The 20,944-nt window shown below is 22.9% G+C and overlaps 9 protein-coding genes across 9 annotated transcripts; 5 read left to right on the forward strand and 4 right to left on the reverse strand.

The window, feature by feature from the left end:
* Positions 1-163: 163 nt before the first annotated feature.
* PY17X_0110400 (histone H3, putative) lies at positions 164-574 on the forward strand (the record flags this gene model as incomplete). Its single annotated transcript, XM_719721.1, has 1 exon — positions 164-574. The coding sequence occupies one exon, from the start codon at positions 164-166 to the stop codon at positions 572-574; it is 411 nt and encodes a 136-aa protein (XP_724814.1).
* A 486-nt stretch (positions 575-1,060) lies between these two features.
* PY17X_0110500 (uncharacterized protein) lies at positions 1,061-1,626 on the reverse strand (the record flags this gene model as incomplete). Its single annotated transcript, XM_719722.1, has 2 exons — positions 1,061-1,331; positions 1,526-1,626. The coding sequence occupies 2 exons, from the start codon at positions 1,624-1,626 to the stop codon at positions 1,061-1,063; spliced, it is 372 nt and encodes a 123-aa protein (XP_724815.1).
* A 1,949-nt stretch (positions 1,627-3,575) lies between these two features.
* PY17X_0110600 (conserved Plasmodium protein, unknown function) lies at positions 3,576-4,586 on the forward strand (the record flags this gene model as incomplete). Its single annotated transcript, XM_022957839.1, has 3 exons — positions 3,576-3,604; positions 3,773-3,901; positions 4,487-4,586. The coding sequence occupies 3 exons, from the start codon at positions 3,576-3,578 to the stop codon at positions 4,584-4,586; spliced, it is 258 nt and encodes an 85-aa protein (XP_022811258.1).
* A 282-nt stretch (positions 4,587-4,868) lies between these two features.
* Positions 4,869-6,881, forward strand: PY17X_0110700 (transketolase, putative; the record flags this gene model as incomplete). Its single annotated transcript, XM_725985.1, has 1 exon — positions 4,869-6,881. One exon carries the CDS (start codon positions 4,869-4,871, stop codon positions 6,879-6,881), a length of 2,013 nt encoding a protein of 670 aa, XP_731078.1.
* An 891-nt stretch (positions 6,882-7,772) lies between these two features.
* On the reverse strand, positions 7,773-11,366 carry PY17X_0110800 (uncharacterized protein; the record flags this gene model as incomplete). The annotated part of the gene is made up of 1 exon (XM_725986.2): positions 7,773-11,366. One exon carries the CDS (start codon positions 11,364-11,366, stop codon positions 7,773-7,775), a length of 3,594 nt encoding a protein of 1,197 aa, XP_731079.2.
* Positions 11,367-13,135: 1,769 nt separating this feature from the next.
* Positions 13,136-14,273, reverse strand: PY17X_0110900 (SNARE associated Golgi protein, putative; the record flags this gene model as incomplete). The annotated part of the gene is made up of 3 exons (XM_022957840.1): positions 13,136-13,284; positions 13,409-13,972; positions 14,117-14,273. 3 exons carry the CDS (start codon positions 14,271-14,273, stop codon positions 13,136-13,138), a joined length of 870 nt encoding a protein of 289 aa, XP_022811259.1.
* A 1,528-nt stretch (positions 14,274-15,801) lies between these two features.
* On the reverse strand, positions 15,802-16,068 carry PY17X_0111000 (succinate dehydrogenase subunit 3, putative; the record flags this gene model as incomplete). Its single annotated transcript, XM_725989.1, has 1 exon — positions 15,802-16,068. The coding sequence occupies one exon, from the start codon at positions 16,066-16,068 to the stop codon at positions 15,802-15,804; it is 267 nt and encodes an 88-aa protein (XP_731082.1).
* A 1,016-nt stretch (positions 16,069-17,084) lies between these two features.
* On the forward strand, positions 17,085-18,204 carry PY17X_0111100 (AP2 domain transcription factor, putative; the record flags this gene model as incomplete). Its single annotated transcript, XM_022957841.1, has 3 exons — positions 17,085-17,286; positions 17,391-17,910; positions 18,087-18,204. 3 exons carry the CDS (start codon positions 17,085-17,087, stop codon positions 18,202-18,204), a joined length of 840 nt encoding a protein of 279 aa, XP_022811260.1.
* Positions 18,205-19,445: 1,241 nt separating this feature from the next.
* Positions 19,446-20,587, forward strand: PY17X_0111200 (ATP synthase-associated protein, putative; the record flags this gene model as incomplete). The annotated part of the gene is made up of 3 exons (XM_022957842.1): positions 19,446-19,448; positions 19,614-20,122; positions 20,257-20,587. 3 exons carry the CDS (start codon positions 19,446-19,448, stop codon positions 20,585-20,587), a joined length of 843 nt encoding a protein of 280 aa, XP_022811261.1.
* Positions 20,588-20,944: the final 357 nt, after the last annotated feature.

The raw sequence follows: 20,944 nt of genomic DNA on the forward strand, positions 1-20,944 counted from the left end.
AAATTAATTTAATTTTATTTTTTATACATTATAATTTAAACAAAACTTGTCATATACATTTACAAAAAATATAAAATAAAATTTTCTGTAAATACTATAAACACGCACACAATATATTATATATATATATAATTATATTAATTGTAAACCACATATAATCAAAATGGCACGAACAAAACAAACAGCAAGAAAATCAACTGCAGGTAAAGCCCCAAGAAAGCAATTAGCTTCAAAGGCAGCAAGGAAATCAGCTCCAATTTCAGCAGGTATTAAAAAACCACACAGATACAGACCAGGAACTGTCGCATTAAGAGAAATTAGAAGATATCAAAAATCCACTGATTTATTAATCAGAAAATTACCATTCCAAAGATTAGTAAGAGAAATTGCTCAAGATTACAAAACTGATTTGAGGTTTCAATCATCAGCAGTTATGGCACTTCAAGAAGCTGCAGAAGCATACTTAGTTGGTCTTTTCGAAGATACTAACTTATGTGCTATTCATGCAAAGAGAGTTACCATTATGCCAAAAGATATTCAATTAGCCAGACGTATTCGTGGAGAAAGATCTTAAGGGACTTAAAATAGTCAGCATAGTATTATTATCATAATAATATTAGTTGATTTATTTTAATTTTTTAGTTTTTAAAGTACATATGTGCACTTTTTGTGTATATATGTATATTATTTACTAGTGCCCTTTTTTTCCTTTTTATATATATATATATATTTATAGCATTCGTTTTTATACATATATACTATTTAGTTTTTATGATAAAATTATATTTGAGGCTTCACTAGAAGCCATTACTAGATACTTACAAACAATGTTCTTTTAAAGAGCATAAAAACTTGTTTTTGTACAATTAATTTAAAAATATGTAACCATAATATATGTACATGTAAGGTAATAATTGGTTCATTAATCATGGTCACTCACACGAATGTAAGAAGTCACATGATGATGTTCAATAAGAATATATGTTTATGCATATGATTTGATTTTTCAATGATGTTATAAATTTTAAGTAATAAAAAATGGATATAGAAAAAATAAGGTTTATAACTTTTTTAATAATGCATATTTTTTAAAATAATCCTTTATACTGTTTTTGTAATATGGTTTTATTGCAATTGCTGTTAAAATGTTTTCTGGCTGCTCAGCCCAAATTCTATATTTCAAATTATTTTTATCGAGGGTTTCTGATAAGTTTTTCATTTCATCTGTACTATCAATTTTTAATATAACTTTGTGCATAGCGTTTATTTTTTCCGGTGATAAATATTCCTTTACGATAGCATCGTCCATATTTTCAGCTATTACTGCAACGCTAATAAAAAGGTGGAATCAAATATGTATATATTATATATTATGTATATATTATATATTATATGCATGTGTGTGGATGTGAAGATTTCATATGTATTGTAGTTATCAGTTTAATTCATTAGTTAATGTTTTGAATAAAAAAAAGATTCTACAAAAATTTGGATATATATGAAATTATATATCTACATATTTTACCATGCATGACAGCCCTGTGCTATGATAGACCCAAGTGGCCATCTTTTATCCAAAATTTCTTTATTTACTAAAATATATTGAACAATTGGATCTTCTTGCATTTTTTCTTAATAAAAATTTGTAATAAAAATTGGCCTTTCCTATAAAAATGTTTAAGTATATCAGTATCACTTTTGACTAATAGGGATGTAAAACAGTGTATATAAGTATGTATGTATATATATATATATATATATATATATATATATATCTATTATTTGTTAAAATCATCCATATGTTTTAGAAGAAATGATATTTATTTTATTTTTTTATTTTATAATGATAAAGTAGGAGATGAAAATAATATATTAATCATGTACCTTTTCAGTATGGAAAAAGGAATTATAATTTTGTATTGTGTTTTTAGATTAATATGTTGTAATATTTTTTGGCTAATTATATTATGATATAGTTTGTTCTATGAAATGTAATAACATTGTAAATGAATAGAAATAAATAAATTATTAGTGTTTATTTTTTTATTTCGGTGAAATATTTAGAATTGCATAGTAGTAATAGCAAACATTTTTATTTGTTATCGATATTTATACAAATGTTTGCACCTATATTTGTACAGATATATAGAAATATAGAAATATAGAAATATCTGTATAAATATAATTAGCATTCCTGCCTTGAAACATTTGCATTTTTTTTCATTTATCTTTCTACATATTATACAATGTATATGTTTCATTTAATCCGAACATCGTTCTTCTTTCATTTTTCTTATTTATTTAATTTTTCAAAATAATATGAATTTTTATTAATATTTATGTTGATTTACAACAAATCATTTTTTACACATAAATGTTTTTTTAGCCCATATTTAACCGGACAAAAAACGGGCAAAACGGGTAAAAACGGAAAAAACGGAAAAAACGGAAAAAACGGAAAAAACGGGGAAAACGGGCAAAAACGGAAAAAACGGGCAAAAACGGGCAAAAACGGAAAAAATTTTGCTCGCTTATTTTAAACACTTCAATTAAGAGTCGAACATTTTAAGCATTTTCTTATGTTTTCCCATTTTCTGTAGACTCCGTTTTAAAAAAAAAAAACACAATTAAATAAACACACATAGCCAATGATTACATGTTTTATTATGAAATACCAAAAATATTTAAAAAAATATGAACAGCAATAAAAATTCTTAATAATAAAATGGTGGATGAATGGGAACAATATATTATAGAGAATACCATTGGATAAAACCAAACATATAAATAGTAAATTGTTTTTTTCGTCGTTTTCACTAGGTTTGGTTTTACATAACTAATAAATTGTTCATTCTAGTTGTAGATTTTAGATTCATTAATTATCTTAGTATATCACATAAAATATATTCATTGGTAATTATTGATGAGTTTTATATAAGCATACGCATGTACATATATATGTTCGTACATGCTCTTATACAATATATAAAACGTGATAGGATACTAGAATAATACATGAAAAAATTACCATTAAAAAAAAAGAGAAAAAATTGTGAATTTATTTTTATTGAAATTTCATACTTAAAAAAAAAATGTAAATAGTATGATGAATTTTTTTAAAATTGAAAACAATTTTGATGGTTAAAATTATTTCCCATTTTTATGTATAATATCTCCAAAAAAAAAAAAAAAACAACAAATAGAATAAAAATTAAAACGATCAAGTGAAAAAATACAAACTCATTACAATTATTTAATAAAATATGTATAGGAAACAACGAGAGATATAAACCACTGAGATTATTGCATGCTACTAAGTGTGCCCCGATATTTTATACTATTCATGTTTTTTTTTTTTCGAAATTTATTTAGTTAATTATTTTTATTTTCCTTAATATTTATAAATCGATAAAAAAAAAAAAAACACCAATATTATAGTTTATTATGTATATATCTGTGTACGTATATAAGTAAATGTGAAATTCATTAACGATTAAACAATTTCTACATTTCGATATAAACATTTTAAAAGAATATTTTTAACTTCCAAGTTACATTTTTTTTAAGGTTTTATAATGGGTGAAAATTTCAGCACAATTACACAGTAAGTAGCTATTTAAATTTCTTACATATTGTATATGTATGATATTTATTTGGTAGTTTTTTATTTGGTAGTTTTTTTTATTTTTTTTTTCAAATAGTTTTATAAATACATACAAAACAATTAAACTATTCTTATATATAATATAAACATTTGACTTTCTCCATATAGCACAATAGAAGTTAATTGTTCGTCCGAAAAATATAGTAACATTTTATGCAAATGTTTATCAAGTGATGAGTCTTTAAAACAAAATAGATTGTATAAAAATATAAATGTATCTGGAGAAACTATAAAAATGTAATATCCAATTTTTATATAACTTTTTTTTTTCTTCTATATAGACGCTATAAAATATATACATCACATGTTTTCATATACTATAGCTACATATATACCAATATTAAAAAAAAAAAAAAAAAAAAAAAATTGTAACAAATAGCTAGTTCATTTATTTTTTTTATATTTTACATAAAATTACTATCCCCAAATGAATACTTTTTTATGTTACTCCTGTTAATTGAACGCATATAGAAATGAGTACATGTATAATATATGTATATTTATCATATATGATTTAACATTTTATTGATACAAGATAGTGTTATATATTTTATTATTATCCAGTAAATAGTGTATATATATTATTAGCTTATGGTTTTTTATTTATATAAAATAAATGGATAAAAGTAAAAATTTGAACAATTAACCAGTCTGTATTATTATATTTTTTTGCAACGTGTATAAAAAATATATAAATATATATAGGCATATATATTTTTGCTTGAATATTTATTTAATTACATATTTCATGATATAGTACACACACTAAATATTAATAATTATATTAAATATATTTATTTGTATAAATATTTTTTTTTTTAGAGAATTACAAAGCAATACATACGAAGATATAAGATATAAAGCTAAAAACATTTACGATTATTTACATTTTTTTTTTAAAGCAATAGAAACATTTGCTTAGTATCGAACTTGGAATATATATCCATATAAAAGATATATTGAGCATATTCTGTTATTTTCAAAAAAAAAATTTAATAATAAAAAAATTGCAATTTTTATGATTAATTATCATAAGCACACCCCATGTTTATTTAGTAGGATTAAAATAAAATCCGAACATTTACCATTATTCATATTTATACTTTTATTCGTGTAAATATATCAAACTGTGTATCACAGATAAATTATCCACTGACATAAATTAATTATATAAAATTTTTTTTTATTTAACAAGCCGTTTAATATGAATACCGAAATCGATATAAAATGTGTGAACGAAATTCGTATGTTAGCTGCTGAATTGCCACTTGAAGCAAACAGTGGACATCAAGGAGCTCCAATTGGATGTGCTCCTATAGCACATATATTATGGGGATATGTAATGAATTATTATAATGAGGATACAGAATGGATAAATAGAGATAGATTTGTATTATCGAATGGTCATACAAGTTCTTTATTATATACAATGTTATATTTAACAGAACAAGGATTAAATTTAGATGATTTAAAAAAATTTCGTCAATTAGGAAGTTTAACACCGGGTCATCCAGAAAATTATATTACAAAAGGAGTTGAAGTAACAACTGGACCATTAGGGCAAGGTGCTGCAAATGCTGTTGGTATGGCTATATGTGCTCATAATTTATCAGAAAAATATAATACTAACGATTTTGAAATATTTAATAATTATATATATGCATTATGTGGAGACGGATGTATGCAAGAAGGTGTATTTTGTGAAGCAGCATCATTAGCTGGTCATTTAGGCTTAGGAAGATTAATACTAATTTATGATGATAATAAAATTACTATTGATGGTAATACAGAATTATCATTTACTGAAGATATTGGAAAAAAATTTGAATCTTTTAATTGGGAAGTTAAAATAGTAAAAGATGGAAATACTGATTTTGAAAAAATATATAAAGAAATAGAAGAATGTAAAAAAAATTTAAAACAACCATCATTAATTATTGTTCAAACATTATCTGGTTTTGGAACAAAAGTTGAAGGAAGTCATAAATCTCATGGTTTAGCATTAAAAGATGATGATATAAAAAATGCAAAAAAAAATTTGGGTCTTGATTCTGAAAAAAAATTTCATATTTCTGATAAAGTAAAGAATTTTTATAAAAATGTTTTACAAAAAAATAAAGAAAATTATATGAAATGGAAAGAAACATTTGATAAATATATGTTAAAATATCCAGAAAAAGGACAAGAAATTTTAAGAAGATTTAAAAAAGAATTACCTAATAATTGGGAAAATGTTTTACCAAAATATACAGTAAGTGATTCACCTTTAGCAACTAGAAATTTATCAGGTATAGCATTAAATTGTATTAATAAAATATTACCTGAATTAATTGGTGGAAGTGCTGATTTAACAGAATCTAATTGTACAGCTTTGAAAGATGAAAAAGATATAACTAAAAATTCATTTGCAAATAAATATATAAGATATGGTGTAAGAGAGCATGGTATGGTTGCTATATCAAATGGTATATATGCATATGGTGGATTTGAACCATTTTGTGGAACTTTTTTGAATTTTTATACATATGCATTTGGTGCTTTAAGATTATCAGCCTTATCAAATCATCATGTTTTATGTATAGCCACACATGATTCAATAGAATTAGGAGAAGATGGTCCTACACATCAACCTATTGAAGTGTTAGCATTATTAAGAGCAACCCCAAATATAAATATTATTAGACCAGCAGATGGAAATGAAGTATCAGGCTCTTATCTTTGTCATTTTAAAAATTCCAAAACCCCAACTGTTTTAGCTTTATGTAGAAACAAAGTACCACATTTAAAAAATACATCAGCAGAAGGTGTATTAAAAGGTGCTTATATATTAGAAGATTTTGAAAATAATAATGATAAACAAAAAGTTATTTTAAGTGGATGTGGATCTGAATTACATTTATGTTTTGAAGCCAAAGATATTTTAAAAAGTAAACATAATTTAAATGTTAGAATTGTAAGTTTTCCATCATGGACCATGTTTAAAAAACAAACGAAAGAATATCAAACATCTATTATGATGCACAATGATCCCAAAATAGTTCGATTCTATATTGAGCCTGCATCTACTTTTGGATTTGATACTTATTTTAATACATATATAGGTTTGGATCAATTTGGATATTCAGCTCCTAAAAATCAAATATGGAATCATTTAGGTTTTACATCTGATAATATCGTTAAGAAGGTTTTGGATTTTATTCAAAATCAACTAAACTGAATACAGAAAAAAGCATGTTAAAAGTATTAGTAATTTTCGAGATATGATCGCTTGTATATATGGAGTCCTTATTTTTCAACCAAACGCGTGACCATGTGAATCTGTTAAATCTAGACCGTGCATATTCATTGCAATTAAACCTGTATATCTACATGCACATATCTATATATATATACATACATATATATAATATATTTTTTTTTGCTATGTTTATAGTGTAACCATTTGTTACCGTCATTGCGCATCGTTTATACGTATATGCGAAATAACAAATATTTCAAACTCGTTTTTTTTATACTTTCCTTTAAAATTTAAAAGGTAGTATATTGTAAAAATAATTATATAATATGTCATACAACAGAGATTATTTTATTATTATTTTTTTTTTCGCTAAAGATTGCGTAATTTGATCTTATCTAATTATAGCCTTATGCATAGATATATATATATATATATGAGTAAAATATTCTCGCTTTTTATCACTAATAATATCTAACAGGGTTTATATATCTATGTTTTCCGTCCTTTAAACAACTTTTGTAGGCACATATATATATGTGTGTGCATATAATGAGCTTGTGTATAGTCTTTTAATTATGAGCAAAAGTGAAAACATATATTTATATATGTACGTAGTAAGTTTATGTACATTGTACAAATCAATATTTATCATTTTAACAAAAAAAAAGTAAAGAATGAGAAATAAAATCAAAGAAAAATGGTGAGAAAATGGTGAGAAATGACGAGAAAATGGTGAGAAATGATGAGAAAATGATGAGAAAAATGAATATATATATAAGTATGTGTTCATTTATGTGTTCATTTATGTGTTCATTTATTTGTTCATTTATGTGTTCATTTATGTGCGCGTTCTCTGCTTCCATCTCATGGTCACACCTTTTTATACAAAAAAACATGTTGCATGTCGCAGTTTATATTTCCATTTATAGTGGAAATCTCCACTTTATTATCATTTAATATATCAATAACAGTCCCTTGACTAATTTTCCCTCCATCTAAAATGGCAATAACTTCATCGTTTGGCTTACTAGGTTTCAATGGAATCACAGCTTCTGAAACGATGTTAAAAGATGTTTTATCTGTTTCAATTTTGAGTATAATATATGAACCTTTTTTGATAACTTCTGATATTCTTCCTATTTCATTATAAAATAATCCAGGTGTTACAATTTTTATAATTACACCTGATATTATCCAATCTGAGTTTCCTTTATTATTTTGATTTTTTTTTTCATCTGTTTGATTTTTATAAAAATTATTTTCATTATTTATTTTGTTAAGATTATTTTGACTTTCTGTTTGATGATATTCATGTAAATTATCATTTTTTTTATATTCTGAATTGGTTGGACTTGTTTTTTTTTTTTCATATTTTTTATCTTTTTCGTTATGAAATCGATTAACATTTCTTTGTTCAGTATTTCCATTTTTATTTGATGTATAATAATCATCCATATTTTCTCCACTTTTATAATTTTTATCATTAGAATTATTATGATATGTATCATTTTCATGTATTTTATTATGTGAAGAATATTTCCAATTATTATTTTCATGTTCATCATACTGATGATATTTTTTATTTGAATTATCATGTTTTTTTTTTTTTTTTTCATCATCATAATAATTAGATTTATTTGTATGACTAGAATAGCTATTATATCCATCATTGTAATTTTTTTCATATTTTCTGTCATTTTTTTTTTTATCATAATTTTTATATTCATTAACATCATTATAAAATGGTAGATTAAAACTCGTTTTTCTTCTTTCTTCATCTTCTTCCAAAGTTTTATTTTTATCATATTTTGATTCATAATTAAATTTTCCTTTAAAATAAGTATCATTTGTTTTATTTATACCATCTTTTTTCTTTTCTGTATTTTTATCATCAAAAAGTTTATCATCTTTATATGCATCTGCTATTGCACATTCTATTCTTTTTTGTCGTATAGTTTTGGGTTTAATTTTTAAAAGTAAGGTAAATTCATCTCTTTCAGCATCTATAACATCTGCTAAAAGACCTTTATATACCCCTGATAATATTTTAACTGTTTTTCCAATAAATGATTGAAAAGTATTTTTTCTTTGCATATTATTATTTCTGAATAAATTATGTTGTGTTATTATTTTTTTTTTTTCATTAACATTTCCACTAAGTAAACAATTTTCACAATCAACAACTACAAAACCATTATCTTCAATTTTTTTATTTATTTTTGCAAAAATTTTATTTTTCCATATATAACTAACAATTGCTGTTTTATTTTTATGTGCACCTTTAATTAATTGTATAGTATCTTTTGATTGAATAATATTCCCATTTTCATCTTTACATATTTGCCCAATAGCAGATCTTTTATATGTAATTGATCCTATGGTTGTGTGTAAAATTTTATTACTATTTGTTAATACACGAATATGCTTATTTTTATCTATATATGTTAATACACCAATTTGTCTATCATTTAATTCTATTAAATCTCCGATTGAGAAACCATTTAAAGTATTAACACCTCCTAAACCTTCAACAGTATTACTACTACTGCTGATTGTTCCTGTCAAATCTTGTATTGATGACCGAAACTCTGTATTTAATGAAGGTGAAAATATAAGAGCAATATTTTCTTTATAATCTAATAAAGATATTAACCCACTTTTACCTTTATGTAAACCATTTATAACAGTTACATTATCTCCTTCTGTAAAATATTTGGTTACATCTGTTGGCAAAAATTTAAATTCTTTAGCTAAATTATCTGGATTCACACTTAATACATTTTCATTAATATTAGTTATTGTACCTATTAAATTAAATAATTCACCTTTCATAATTTTTACTCTTTCTCCTTTTTTAAATAAATGTAAAGAATTTTTATTTATAAAAGATTTACTTATATGTAAATTTATATCTTCTTCATTTGTATTATTTTTGTTAAAGTCTCGTATTTCTGTTAATGTTATATTTGCATTTTCGCTAATTAAATATTTTATATTCATTTTTTTTAATAAATATCCATTTTCTTCAAATATATTATTTTGATATTTAATAGTTCCAGGATATGGTCCATGTTCAATTACTCCTCCTATTTGTTCGATTTCATCTCTATCAAATAATTTTTTAAGGGGTCTTTCTTTTTTTTTTTTTCTTCGAATTTGTAATGCTTCATCTATAGCACTTAATTTTTCACCCGATAAAGGAACAATTGCATTATTTACATTATGCATTTGATTGTTTGTATTCATTTTATCCATTAATGGATATATTTGATCCAAATTATTATTTGTACTATCATAATGAATAGTAGAATTATTTTTATTAACAGATGTGGATATACCTACATTGTCATATTGATCTTTTTTTGAGTTATTATATTTATCATATAATATTCTCGGTATTAAACGAACAATAGCATATATTCCTTTTTCATGAACTTCAAAAATTTGACCAATATCATTTGCATATACACCCCTTTTTATTCTTACATATTCATTAACTTTTGGTATAACCACTTTAGAATGTGACATAGCAAATATAGATGTCAATTCTTGTACTGGAACAATAGAAATATCATTTAAATTAATAAATTTAAACCCTAAAAGAAATCTTTTTAACATATATAAACTATCAGCTTCTATATATATATAACCCTTTAAATCATCAGATACATATATACCTTTAATATTAAACTCGCTAGATTGTAGTTTCATATATTTATAATATATGCCCATAGCTAGATGTCTTTCAGCACCATTTTTAAATAATTTGATTAACCACATTTTAGGGCTATCAAAAGCATTTAAACCTTCAGTTTCATCAAAATATTCTTCATCTTCTGACATTTCTTCATCTGTTAAAGTTTCATCATCTGTTGCACCATCTTTTAGATCTTTTTCATTTTCATATCTTTGTGATAATTTATTAATTGCTTGAGCTAAATGATTTGTTCCACTTTTTAATTTGGTTTCATATAATTTTTTTTTTTCTAATCTTTTAGCTTCTTCAAATTCGTCTACATATGAACTTGCATATTCTTCTTCTTCTTCTTCATCTCCTACTTGTGCTTCTGTATCTAAAAATGTAGAAACATATTTATTTTTTCCTACTTTTCTTTTTTTGTTCCCTGTTCTATTTCCAGTTATTTTTTCATAGTCAATATCATCATCGTCATCGTTATATTCATCATCTTCTTCATCTGCTTCATTATCTATATAGGATACTGTATTATTTGTTTTTTTTCGTTTTTTTTTCGATTGAGATATATCTTCGTCACTATCTTTTACTCCTTCATCTTCACCTTCTTCACCTTCTTCATCTTCTTCATCATCTTTTACTTCATCATCTTTTACTTCGCCATCTTTTACTTCGCCATCTTCATCTTCTTCGTCTTGTTCTTTTTCATGTGGCATATTCCCTTCCTCGTTAAAAAGTCCAACCTCTTCTTCTTCGCTATTTTTTTCCATGATCGTTTCACTAGACTTTCGTATAGATTGTTGTATTTTTTTTTTTTTTTTTTTTTTCTTTCGTTTTTACAATTTATTATATTGTTTTATTTTATGTTTTATTTTTTTCTCTTAAAACTTTCGTTGCATATTTTTTTTAAAGTATTTATAAAATATCCCTCAACAATTAAACTTCATTTTACGGTTAAATTGGAAAGGGAATTAATATAATTGAAAAAAATGTAAAAATAGTTTTGGCTTTCTCCTTTGTTTTCCCTGTTTTTTTTTGTTTTTCTTTTTTGTTTTTCTTTTTTGCTTGTTTAATTGTATAATATGCTATGTATATTTTCAACTGACCATAAAAAATGCATACATACTACATTATATAATAAAAAAATGAAAAAAAAAGTAATTTCATTTTTGTTTACTAAAAATAATTTTACTAGCATTCGTCAAAATAACTTTTGTAAATAATACAAAGTATGAAGAATGCACAAATAGCAAATAAAAAAAAATATATAATAAAAAATATATTATATATATTGTATATATATATATATATATATATACCAAATTAATAATATGCGTATTAAAGATGAATTAAAATAAATTTATACGTAAGATTATGCAAACAATCTTGTACCCTATTTTCGCATACCTACAAAACTGGCTATTAAAAAAAAATAAAGTAATAATAATAATAGTAATAAATAAAGTTAAACATAAGGCATGGAAATTATTAAATAGAACAAATTAAAAATAAACGAAAGAGAAAATAACTTGATTGGAACGGCGTTATTTACAATCTAAATATATTTTTTTACATATTTATAAAATAGGCTAGCTGTTTTGAATTTATTTAAGAAAATAATTAAATAGCACAAAAAATGTGTTATAAAATAAAAAAAGTAATAAATTAAATAAACTTTATTTATTTTATAACAGTTACTATATTATGGAAATTAATCGGATTTATTTGTCAAGCTCAAATAATTTACCAACTCCCCAAATTATATATACAACATATATTGTTATTTTTATACACAAATATTTATCCCTTTGGCATATGAAAAATCTACAACCCTAAAAAAAGATATATTTAAAAATATAAGAATTTCCTTATTTTTATATACCTGTCCATACATATACTATTAATCAATTTATAATTTTTTGTTAAAAATTTTGTTCTTAATTCTAAAAATTTAACTTAAATAAGTTTATTATAAAGTAATAAAAAAAAAAGAAACAAATGGGGAAAAACCATTTATTTGCATTATATATGCATTACATATGCATCACATATACATTACATATGCATTACATATATATTACATATACATCACATATACATCACATATTTTTATATCCATGTGTATTGCACATTTATGCTTAATATTAAAAATAACAAAAAAAAAAAAAAAAAAAAAAAATAGTAACTATATACGCCACACTTAATAGCATAAACACAAAAAAATAATGTTGAAATTATACCAAATTAACAAAATGAAAAAGCAACAAAATATAGCAACTAAATTTTAAGAATCAATATATGAAAAAAATAAAATTAAAAATAAATAACAGATATAATATTTGTGCTAATATAATAAAATGTCAAATTAATGTCGAACTTTCGAAATATACAAATGCAAAAACAGTACATTTGTATGCATTATGTAGATTATCATTCAGGAAAAAAAAATACAAATTTATGGGTATACATATTTTTTCTTTTTTTAGATATATTGAATAAAATACTATATCTTTTATCATCACTATGATTGGTACAAATGTTATAATTCTTTATCCTTTTTTGTTTCGATATATGTATATTTCATTATTCTCTGAAAAAGTATCAACAATATTATAAAAGCTATGGGCACATAAAACTGGTGTGTCATATCAATAGATGACAATCTATTAATGGTTTGGCCTATTGAAACTGTAAAAAAATATATGTACACATGTATGGTGTTGCATATGTATGTATATATATAGAGAGAGAGAGATAAAAAAATAATCATGTATATATATGCATGTATGCGTGCTTAAATTGAATTGCTTACCTAATATAATGATATTAGGAAGATTCCCAACAAATGTAGCAAATACAAGTGGAATAATAGGTAGAGATAAACATGGTGCAAGTATGTTTATTAAGGTATTTGGAAAAATCGGAGTTAATCTTAAAATTGCTATATATGAAAACAAATCAAAAGTAGTTTTCACTCTTTTATTTATTTGTTCATTAAATTTTGCAAGTGGATCTTTTAAAAAATATTCTATCACTGATTTGCCATACATACTATAAACAACATAAGCAATTAAAGAGGATATTATGGATAGTATTGTACAATATATTATAGAAAATGTATAATTATAAAATGCTCCTATTAATATTGTTATGCCACTACCAGCTCCTGTCATCCACCATAAAAATAGTGGAAATGAATTATAAGAAATGTAAAATAATGATAAAAGAATCAACAATATTACACCATGTTCATTTCTATATGATATTAAAGCTTCATATAAAATTTTTATTTTACCGACATTTAATATATTTGTTAAATCTTTAAAATTTTTGGGAATCAATACTTTTAGCTTATTTTTACTGTCTACATTCAGGCCTGCAAAATTTAAGTTCAAAAATGTGCACAAAAATATGCACAAAATTATATCCGCTATTATAACAATTGGAATGTAGTAAATATACAATATGTTCCTAAATTATACTTTTACAAAAATACAAAATCATACAATATTATTTTTACCTGGCATTACACATATATATAATACGACTCCTAAGATATATATTAAAAATATCAATATAATATAAAAAAGGTTTATTTTAACATTGTTGTTTTTTATTTTTGAATCGGAAATATATTTTATTTCATGGGGAGTTATTTTGTGTTTTTCTTTTTTCATTTTTTCGTCCTAAAGATTATTCGAAACCTTTACAGCATACACCCCCAAAAAAAAAAAACTAAATTCACAAAAAAAATAATTCTTAATAATCTAGAAATTTTACTTGAAAAATATTTCCCTTGATATATGTGCATGTAATTCATCCATTAATATATTTATCTATATTTTTTCTGTAATTTTTATTATTATTTTTTTTTTTTTTTTTTTGGAGGGGGTTTATCTTCTTTTAAAAAAATATTTATCGATTTAGTGAATATTGCCCTTTTCTATGTAAATATATATTAAGTGAATCTTAAAAACTGAACAAAAATTACAACTATTGATTTGGTTTATTTTTATTTGGCATTTTTAATTTTACTAAAAGTTTTAAAATTGTATGTTTTATGCAGATATATTAATGGGGCTCCAATACTAAAAACTTTGATTTTTTTAAAAATATTCATAAATACTACCATAAATGTTATTAATAAATATGCATAATGATGAATAGATACATTAGTATGTACAAATATGCATTACATATATATTTTTTTTAATTAGTTGTTTTCCAAAATAACGCTTTAAAAATATATCATATTATTATACTAAGGTATTGTTTCCTATTAATATGTACTATATATATATATTATTTTGTAATAAAATTGCTATATTATAATGAATAAACAATATCTTGCCGTTTTAATTTTCCATTTATACACATGCATATAAATATATTTTTTTCGTCATTCTGTAACGCTAACGTTTTATTCCCAATATGAAGTATGCTACATAATTTTTTTTTTTTCCATATATTTTTTTTTATAAAATAATAAATTCCAAGTTTGGTATGCTAATATAATAAAACATTATTTTTTCTGCTAAACAGTTTTTTAAAAAATAAAAAAAAGAAATCCATGACACATTCCCCTATTTTTATTACCATCAAGGAATAGCACAATTATAAAAAGTTTATGCTAAAATAATTATTTTTTTGTATATTAATGTATATAATATTTTGTTATTTATTAAATATCATATTTAAACACATAATATATGTATGTGATATATATAGGAATAAACAAAAGTACATAAATGTTCGAAATAAAAAAAAATAAAGAATATTATAACTATATATTGCAAACTAAAATATTATGTGGCAATTTCGACACATATTTGCATAGACATTTGATTGAGGGTTTCCATTATTGGTTAGCTCTGGGTACAAAAGATACACATCAATATAAAAATAAAATTATTTCTGTTATGTATTTATACTACTTAAAAATTTGGATATATATATATATTAATGTTGGTATGAATATGTAATAACTATAATTTGAATATATTTATTTCTCTTGTTAAATGTGCTAAGCCAAAAATACGTATAACAATTGTTTTTTGTATAAAGGATTTTCTTTTTATGGTTGTAGTATTATTCTAATGAGGTTATATATAAGGATAAAATTATAAAAAATAAATCCCCATATGATAATGTATTGATCACTATTCTATATATATTTCGGAAGCTTATAAAAATGCATTTTTCTTTTTAATTTCTTTTTTCTTCTGAATCGTCTTTCATAAAATAATCAAAAAATGAAAATATTTTATTAAAAATATAATAATAGTTGGTCCCTATACATATACCTATTATTAGTCCTATTACTACACCAGTTGAAAAACCCCAAATTGATTTTGTAGTTTCTTTTTCGAGTTCATCCAATTCTTTTGATGCAAAGTAATGACTTAAAGACGCTCCTCCCAAAAACAAAGCCGGTAAATAAAATGCATCTTTTCTTATGAACTTTTTAGGCATGTTTTTATTATTATCGTATTTTTATTTTTATATGAATAAAGATTATATATATATACTTGCAAATGTGTATGAATGTGTTTATTCTATTTTCTGTATATGTTCTAGCATGTTTAAATATCGATTTATAATCCTTCAATTATCTCTCTTAATATGCCAAAATGGAAAAACTACTTCACCTTAATCCTATTACTTAGAAATATAACACACATATGTATATACTATAAGCCTATGTTTTAATTAGTTATATATTTAAAGGGAATTCAAGTATGGTTTAAGTATATTATATAATACATCACTAATTTATGTGTTTATCGTTACATAATAACAAATATGCATAATTGCGAGTTTTGAAAATATGTTCATATAAAGATTTTTCTAATAATTTTTTTAAAAGGAATAATTTTCCTTTCTAGCATGCAATTAACCCGATTCCTCTTTTATGTTTTTTAATTGTTTGTATTTTTTCATTATTTCACACATCATTGTTAACTTTGCATTAAAAAAAATGTGCTTGTAAATGCCTCGAACATTTTTAAGTAATAAAATGGAAAAATAAAAAATATATCATAAAATAATAAGCGATAAAGGAAATGGGCATCAAAAATGTATAATATAATTAATAATACACTTAATATTTATAAACTGCTTTTCCTCTATATTATTTTTTTCTTTTGTTCTAACTTCATATATTCAAATTAAAAAAAAATAAAATAAACTTATGATAATATAAAAAGAAATGTGAAAATTAAGAACAAATAACTAAATAAAAAAATGGCATAATAACAAAACAATAAAAAAATGAATAATAGAAAAATTATCCAAGTATATTTAAATTAAATGAAAGAACGAAAAATGTATATATATAACGTATTGTTTAAACATACATTTGACAGTGTTATTATTTAAAGACTCTTATATAACATTTAATCAAATAGGAAAAGGAAAACATTTTTTGTTCAAAATATATACCAAGAATGCTATATTAATTTTAATAAAATTTTTTTTTAATCTATAAAATGCTTAGAAGATATTTGATGAATAACAAACCTTATAATAAATCCACATACATAATTATTAATCATGCTACCAACTTAGAAATATTGAATAAGAACTTTTCCACATTTGTTCAATGCAAAATTAACCCACCTTCATTATTTGGTCTAACTTTTTCTTATGACAAAAAATTTTTTGGAGTAAAAAGAGTGGTTCAAAAGAGAAGTATGTTACAGATGATTATTCTATGTTATTATTTATATGTGTTGCTTTTTATATTATATATACATACACTTATTTACACATTTTTTCTCATACTTTCTTTACAGAGTACATGTTAAAATTGATACAACCCCATCAAGAATGTTTCGATGCAGAAAAATACAAAAAATATTTAGAAAAAGAAAGGTTAAGAGAAAAAATCGATATAAATAATATAAATATTGATAATGAGAAAGAAGTGGAATTATATGAAGATTATTTATTAAATTATAAATATAATAAAAGAGAGGTTGAAAAGAATGCGATTCTCCCCTTATCATTATTATCATCCTCCTTCATAAGAAGAGCTATTTATTCAAATAGAGAAAATATTTTAAAAAATTTAAAAAACATCAACTGGAAAAAGTATTGTTGTAATGTTAAAGGCGTAAGATGGCATGCTAGTGGGGCATGGCGTGTCTATTTTTGCAAAAGAAATTATCAACACAATTTTTTTGTTAAATGTGATTGCTATTTTCGTGTAAGTATATATGGGTTTGAAAAAAGCAAAGAGCTAGCTGTTCTTTATAGGAAAAGGCTCGAATATGAATATATACTACTAATGAAAAGATGGAAAGAAATCGAAATGTAAGAAAAAAAAAAAAAAAAAAATAAATAAATAAATAAAATAAAAAAAAAATAGTGAGCTAAATATAGCTAGCTACAATTTGTGTGCAAATAGCTATACATGTTAAATATTCATAAAAATAATGTAAATAACATTGTGTGGTTATAATTTTTAAAAATTATTATTACTTGTACAGGGAAAATGCTAAAAAAAGAAAAATTATTAAGGAGTCAGCAAAAAATTATAATAACTCTGATGAAGAACAAGAAGACAATGAACAAATAATTAATTCAACTTACAATAATGAGAATTAAAAATATTAAAGCGGAAATTATTATTTCCACACGTTAATAATTTTATACTATTTTATAATAAATTTGCAATTAAAAAGTTATATGATACATTTAAATTCCGTTTTTTTTAATCAAATTAACTTATTTTTAATTTATGCATTTTTAAGATTATATGTTTTATTTGACAACGATGTGTGTTGTTCTGCTTTCTAGCAATATAATCCTTTGTAAATAACATATACTTATAATATGTTTATGCAATTAATTTTTCGCAGTTTTACCTTTGAACGAGTTTTACGATTATTATTACTTTTTTTTCATATATAACTTTTAAGGAAACATTTTTTATTCCTCTTTTATGATTGTTTTAAAAAGCAATTATAAACACAATATTTTTTTTCAATGCATGCTTATATGTACATACCTATTACTCTTACATAAATAGTCTCTAGCCAAACTATGAATATATAAAATATAATAAAAAATGACAAACTATGATAAAATAAATGAGTGTGTGCATAAACCAGTAACCACACCCTTTGAAAAAATCGACCATTTCCCCATTACATAGATAATAATGGTATAAAAATGAAACATTGTTAATTTTTTCATGATATCACATTCATAATATATAGCTGTTTAATAAATAAGTAAAAATATTCTCTATAATTTTAAGGTGTATGTGAATATAACATAAAAATAATAAATTATATGCTTTTTGGCTATATTTTTCATATTTTCATTTTAAGAAAATGTGTCATAGTTCTACTAATTATAAAAATTGATGCACATAGTAATGAGATAAAAAAGAAACATGATATTTTCTTATAATTAACCATTTCCAATTTAAAACAGGAAAACATAAACTCATAAAATATTTAACTGTAATGAACGAATAAATAAAGCCATATTTTTTATTTTAAGGTTATTTCATTTTATAATATAATAATGTAATTACTCCTTTTCTTCTGTTATTTTTTTTTACTCTTATAACTTCTCATACACAATTTTAATACACGTAATAATCCGTAATAACCTTTCATATTTTCCTTAACTTTTTTTATTATTATATTATTTATATATTATCCTTTTTATTAACATTTGAATATAATAAATATAAATATAAATATACACAAAAACAATTTATAATGTAAGAAAAATTTTAAAAGAAGAATACACTTATTTATTTATCTATTAAATACACAAATAAATCAAATATATATGTTCAGGCCTTAAAGTGTAATGTGAATATTTTGTGAATTATGGTAAGAAAGAAAAATAATAATAAACAAGTTAAAATCACAGAATTAATGAATTAAATAAATAAAGAAATTCTTATATATGAGTATATATGCTTGTATATGAATTGCTTCCGTTTACATAGTAAATGTTCTTATCATTTTTCTCTATATATAATTCCCCCTTTTCAGTTGCGATTAAATAATGTGAGGTTTTTTTTTAAAAGTAAGATTCGGTTAAGCGGTGGTAAGCAGCATCCAAAATGGGTTGTAAAGGATAAAGAAAAGTATAATATATACACATATGACAATTCATATTATGGGGAGAATTTCAGATATAATAATTTTATACTGCATATAAGATCATACAAATATTATATTGATTATATAATAGAAAATGTTTATAGAAGTCTTAAGAATGGTTGTAACTTTTTCATTTTGCCACTAAAAAATATTATTTTAAAACACAATCCAGATGTTCGTTATCAGTTAGTAGCCCTTATGGCTTTTTTCGGAACCACCTCCGCTATTACTTGCTATCACAATTCCATTTATCAAAATATTATTGATGTTACAAATATGTTAGAATTAGGAGTAGTTGATGATATGAAAGATAATAATTTCTTTGATACACAAAGTGAATTGCAAAACAAAAATATTAATGATTATAGCCAAGATCATGAAAGGCTAAATGAGTTATGGTAAACTTTGTTTTTCTGTACATATATTTGTATACACAAACATACATACACAAATAAATCTTTCGATTTAATTTTTACCATTTGCATATGTTCATTGTATATATAATTTGCAAATATATTTTTTTTATTATTAGGGAAAAGGCATTGAGAGATTCAACAGAAAAAAACAGTTTCAATGAAATGTGCAATTATTTATCCATTAAAGATGATGAACAAATTGCAAGTTTTAAACCAAAGCATATATGGAGATACAACATGATACCTTATGGAGAAAACAATCCAGACACACAAACATTCCCTATCCCATCATATGAAAAACCCTTCAGATCATTTGCTTTAAATTTTACATATAATAATTTATCCGGAAACTGGGGAGATTATATTGATAGAAGAGATAATAAAGGATCCTTATTAAGACCATCAAGATACATGTTTACAGATGTATTAATACCCGCAACGAAATAGGAGTGAACAGAATGAGAGCAAACTCATGGATATATATATATGTGCATTTTTATGTATATATAAATATTATTATTATTATTATTATTATTATTATTATTATTATTGTTTAGTTTTTTTAATGTATTCATTAAACTAAAATAAATAAAAAATTATGAAAAATTCAATAATATTCAATAAATCTAAACAAAATTAAACAAAATAAAATATCCCAAAAAAAACGAATAACTGCTGTGAAGTGGTTAATATGAACATATATATATATATATATATATATATATAGCTATGCGATAAAATTGCATAACTGCTACAAGAAATTTAATATATATAATTCTTGCAATATATAGATATACACATACA

Source organism: Plasmodium yoelii (genome assembly GCF_900002385.2).
Source record: "Plasmodium yoelii strain 17X genome assembly, chromosome: 1".
In the NCBI taxonomy this organism is placed as follows: domain Eukaryota; phylum Apicomplexa; class Aconoidasida; order Haemosporida; family Plasmodiidae; genus Plasmodium; species Plasmodium yoelii.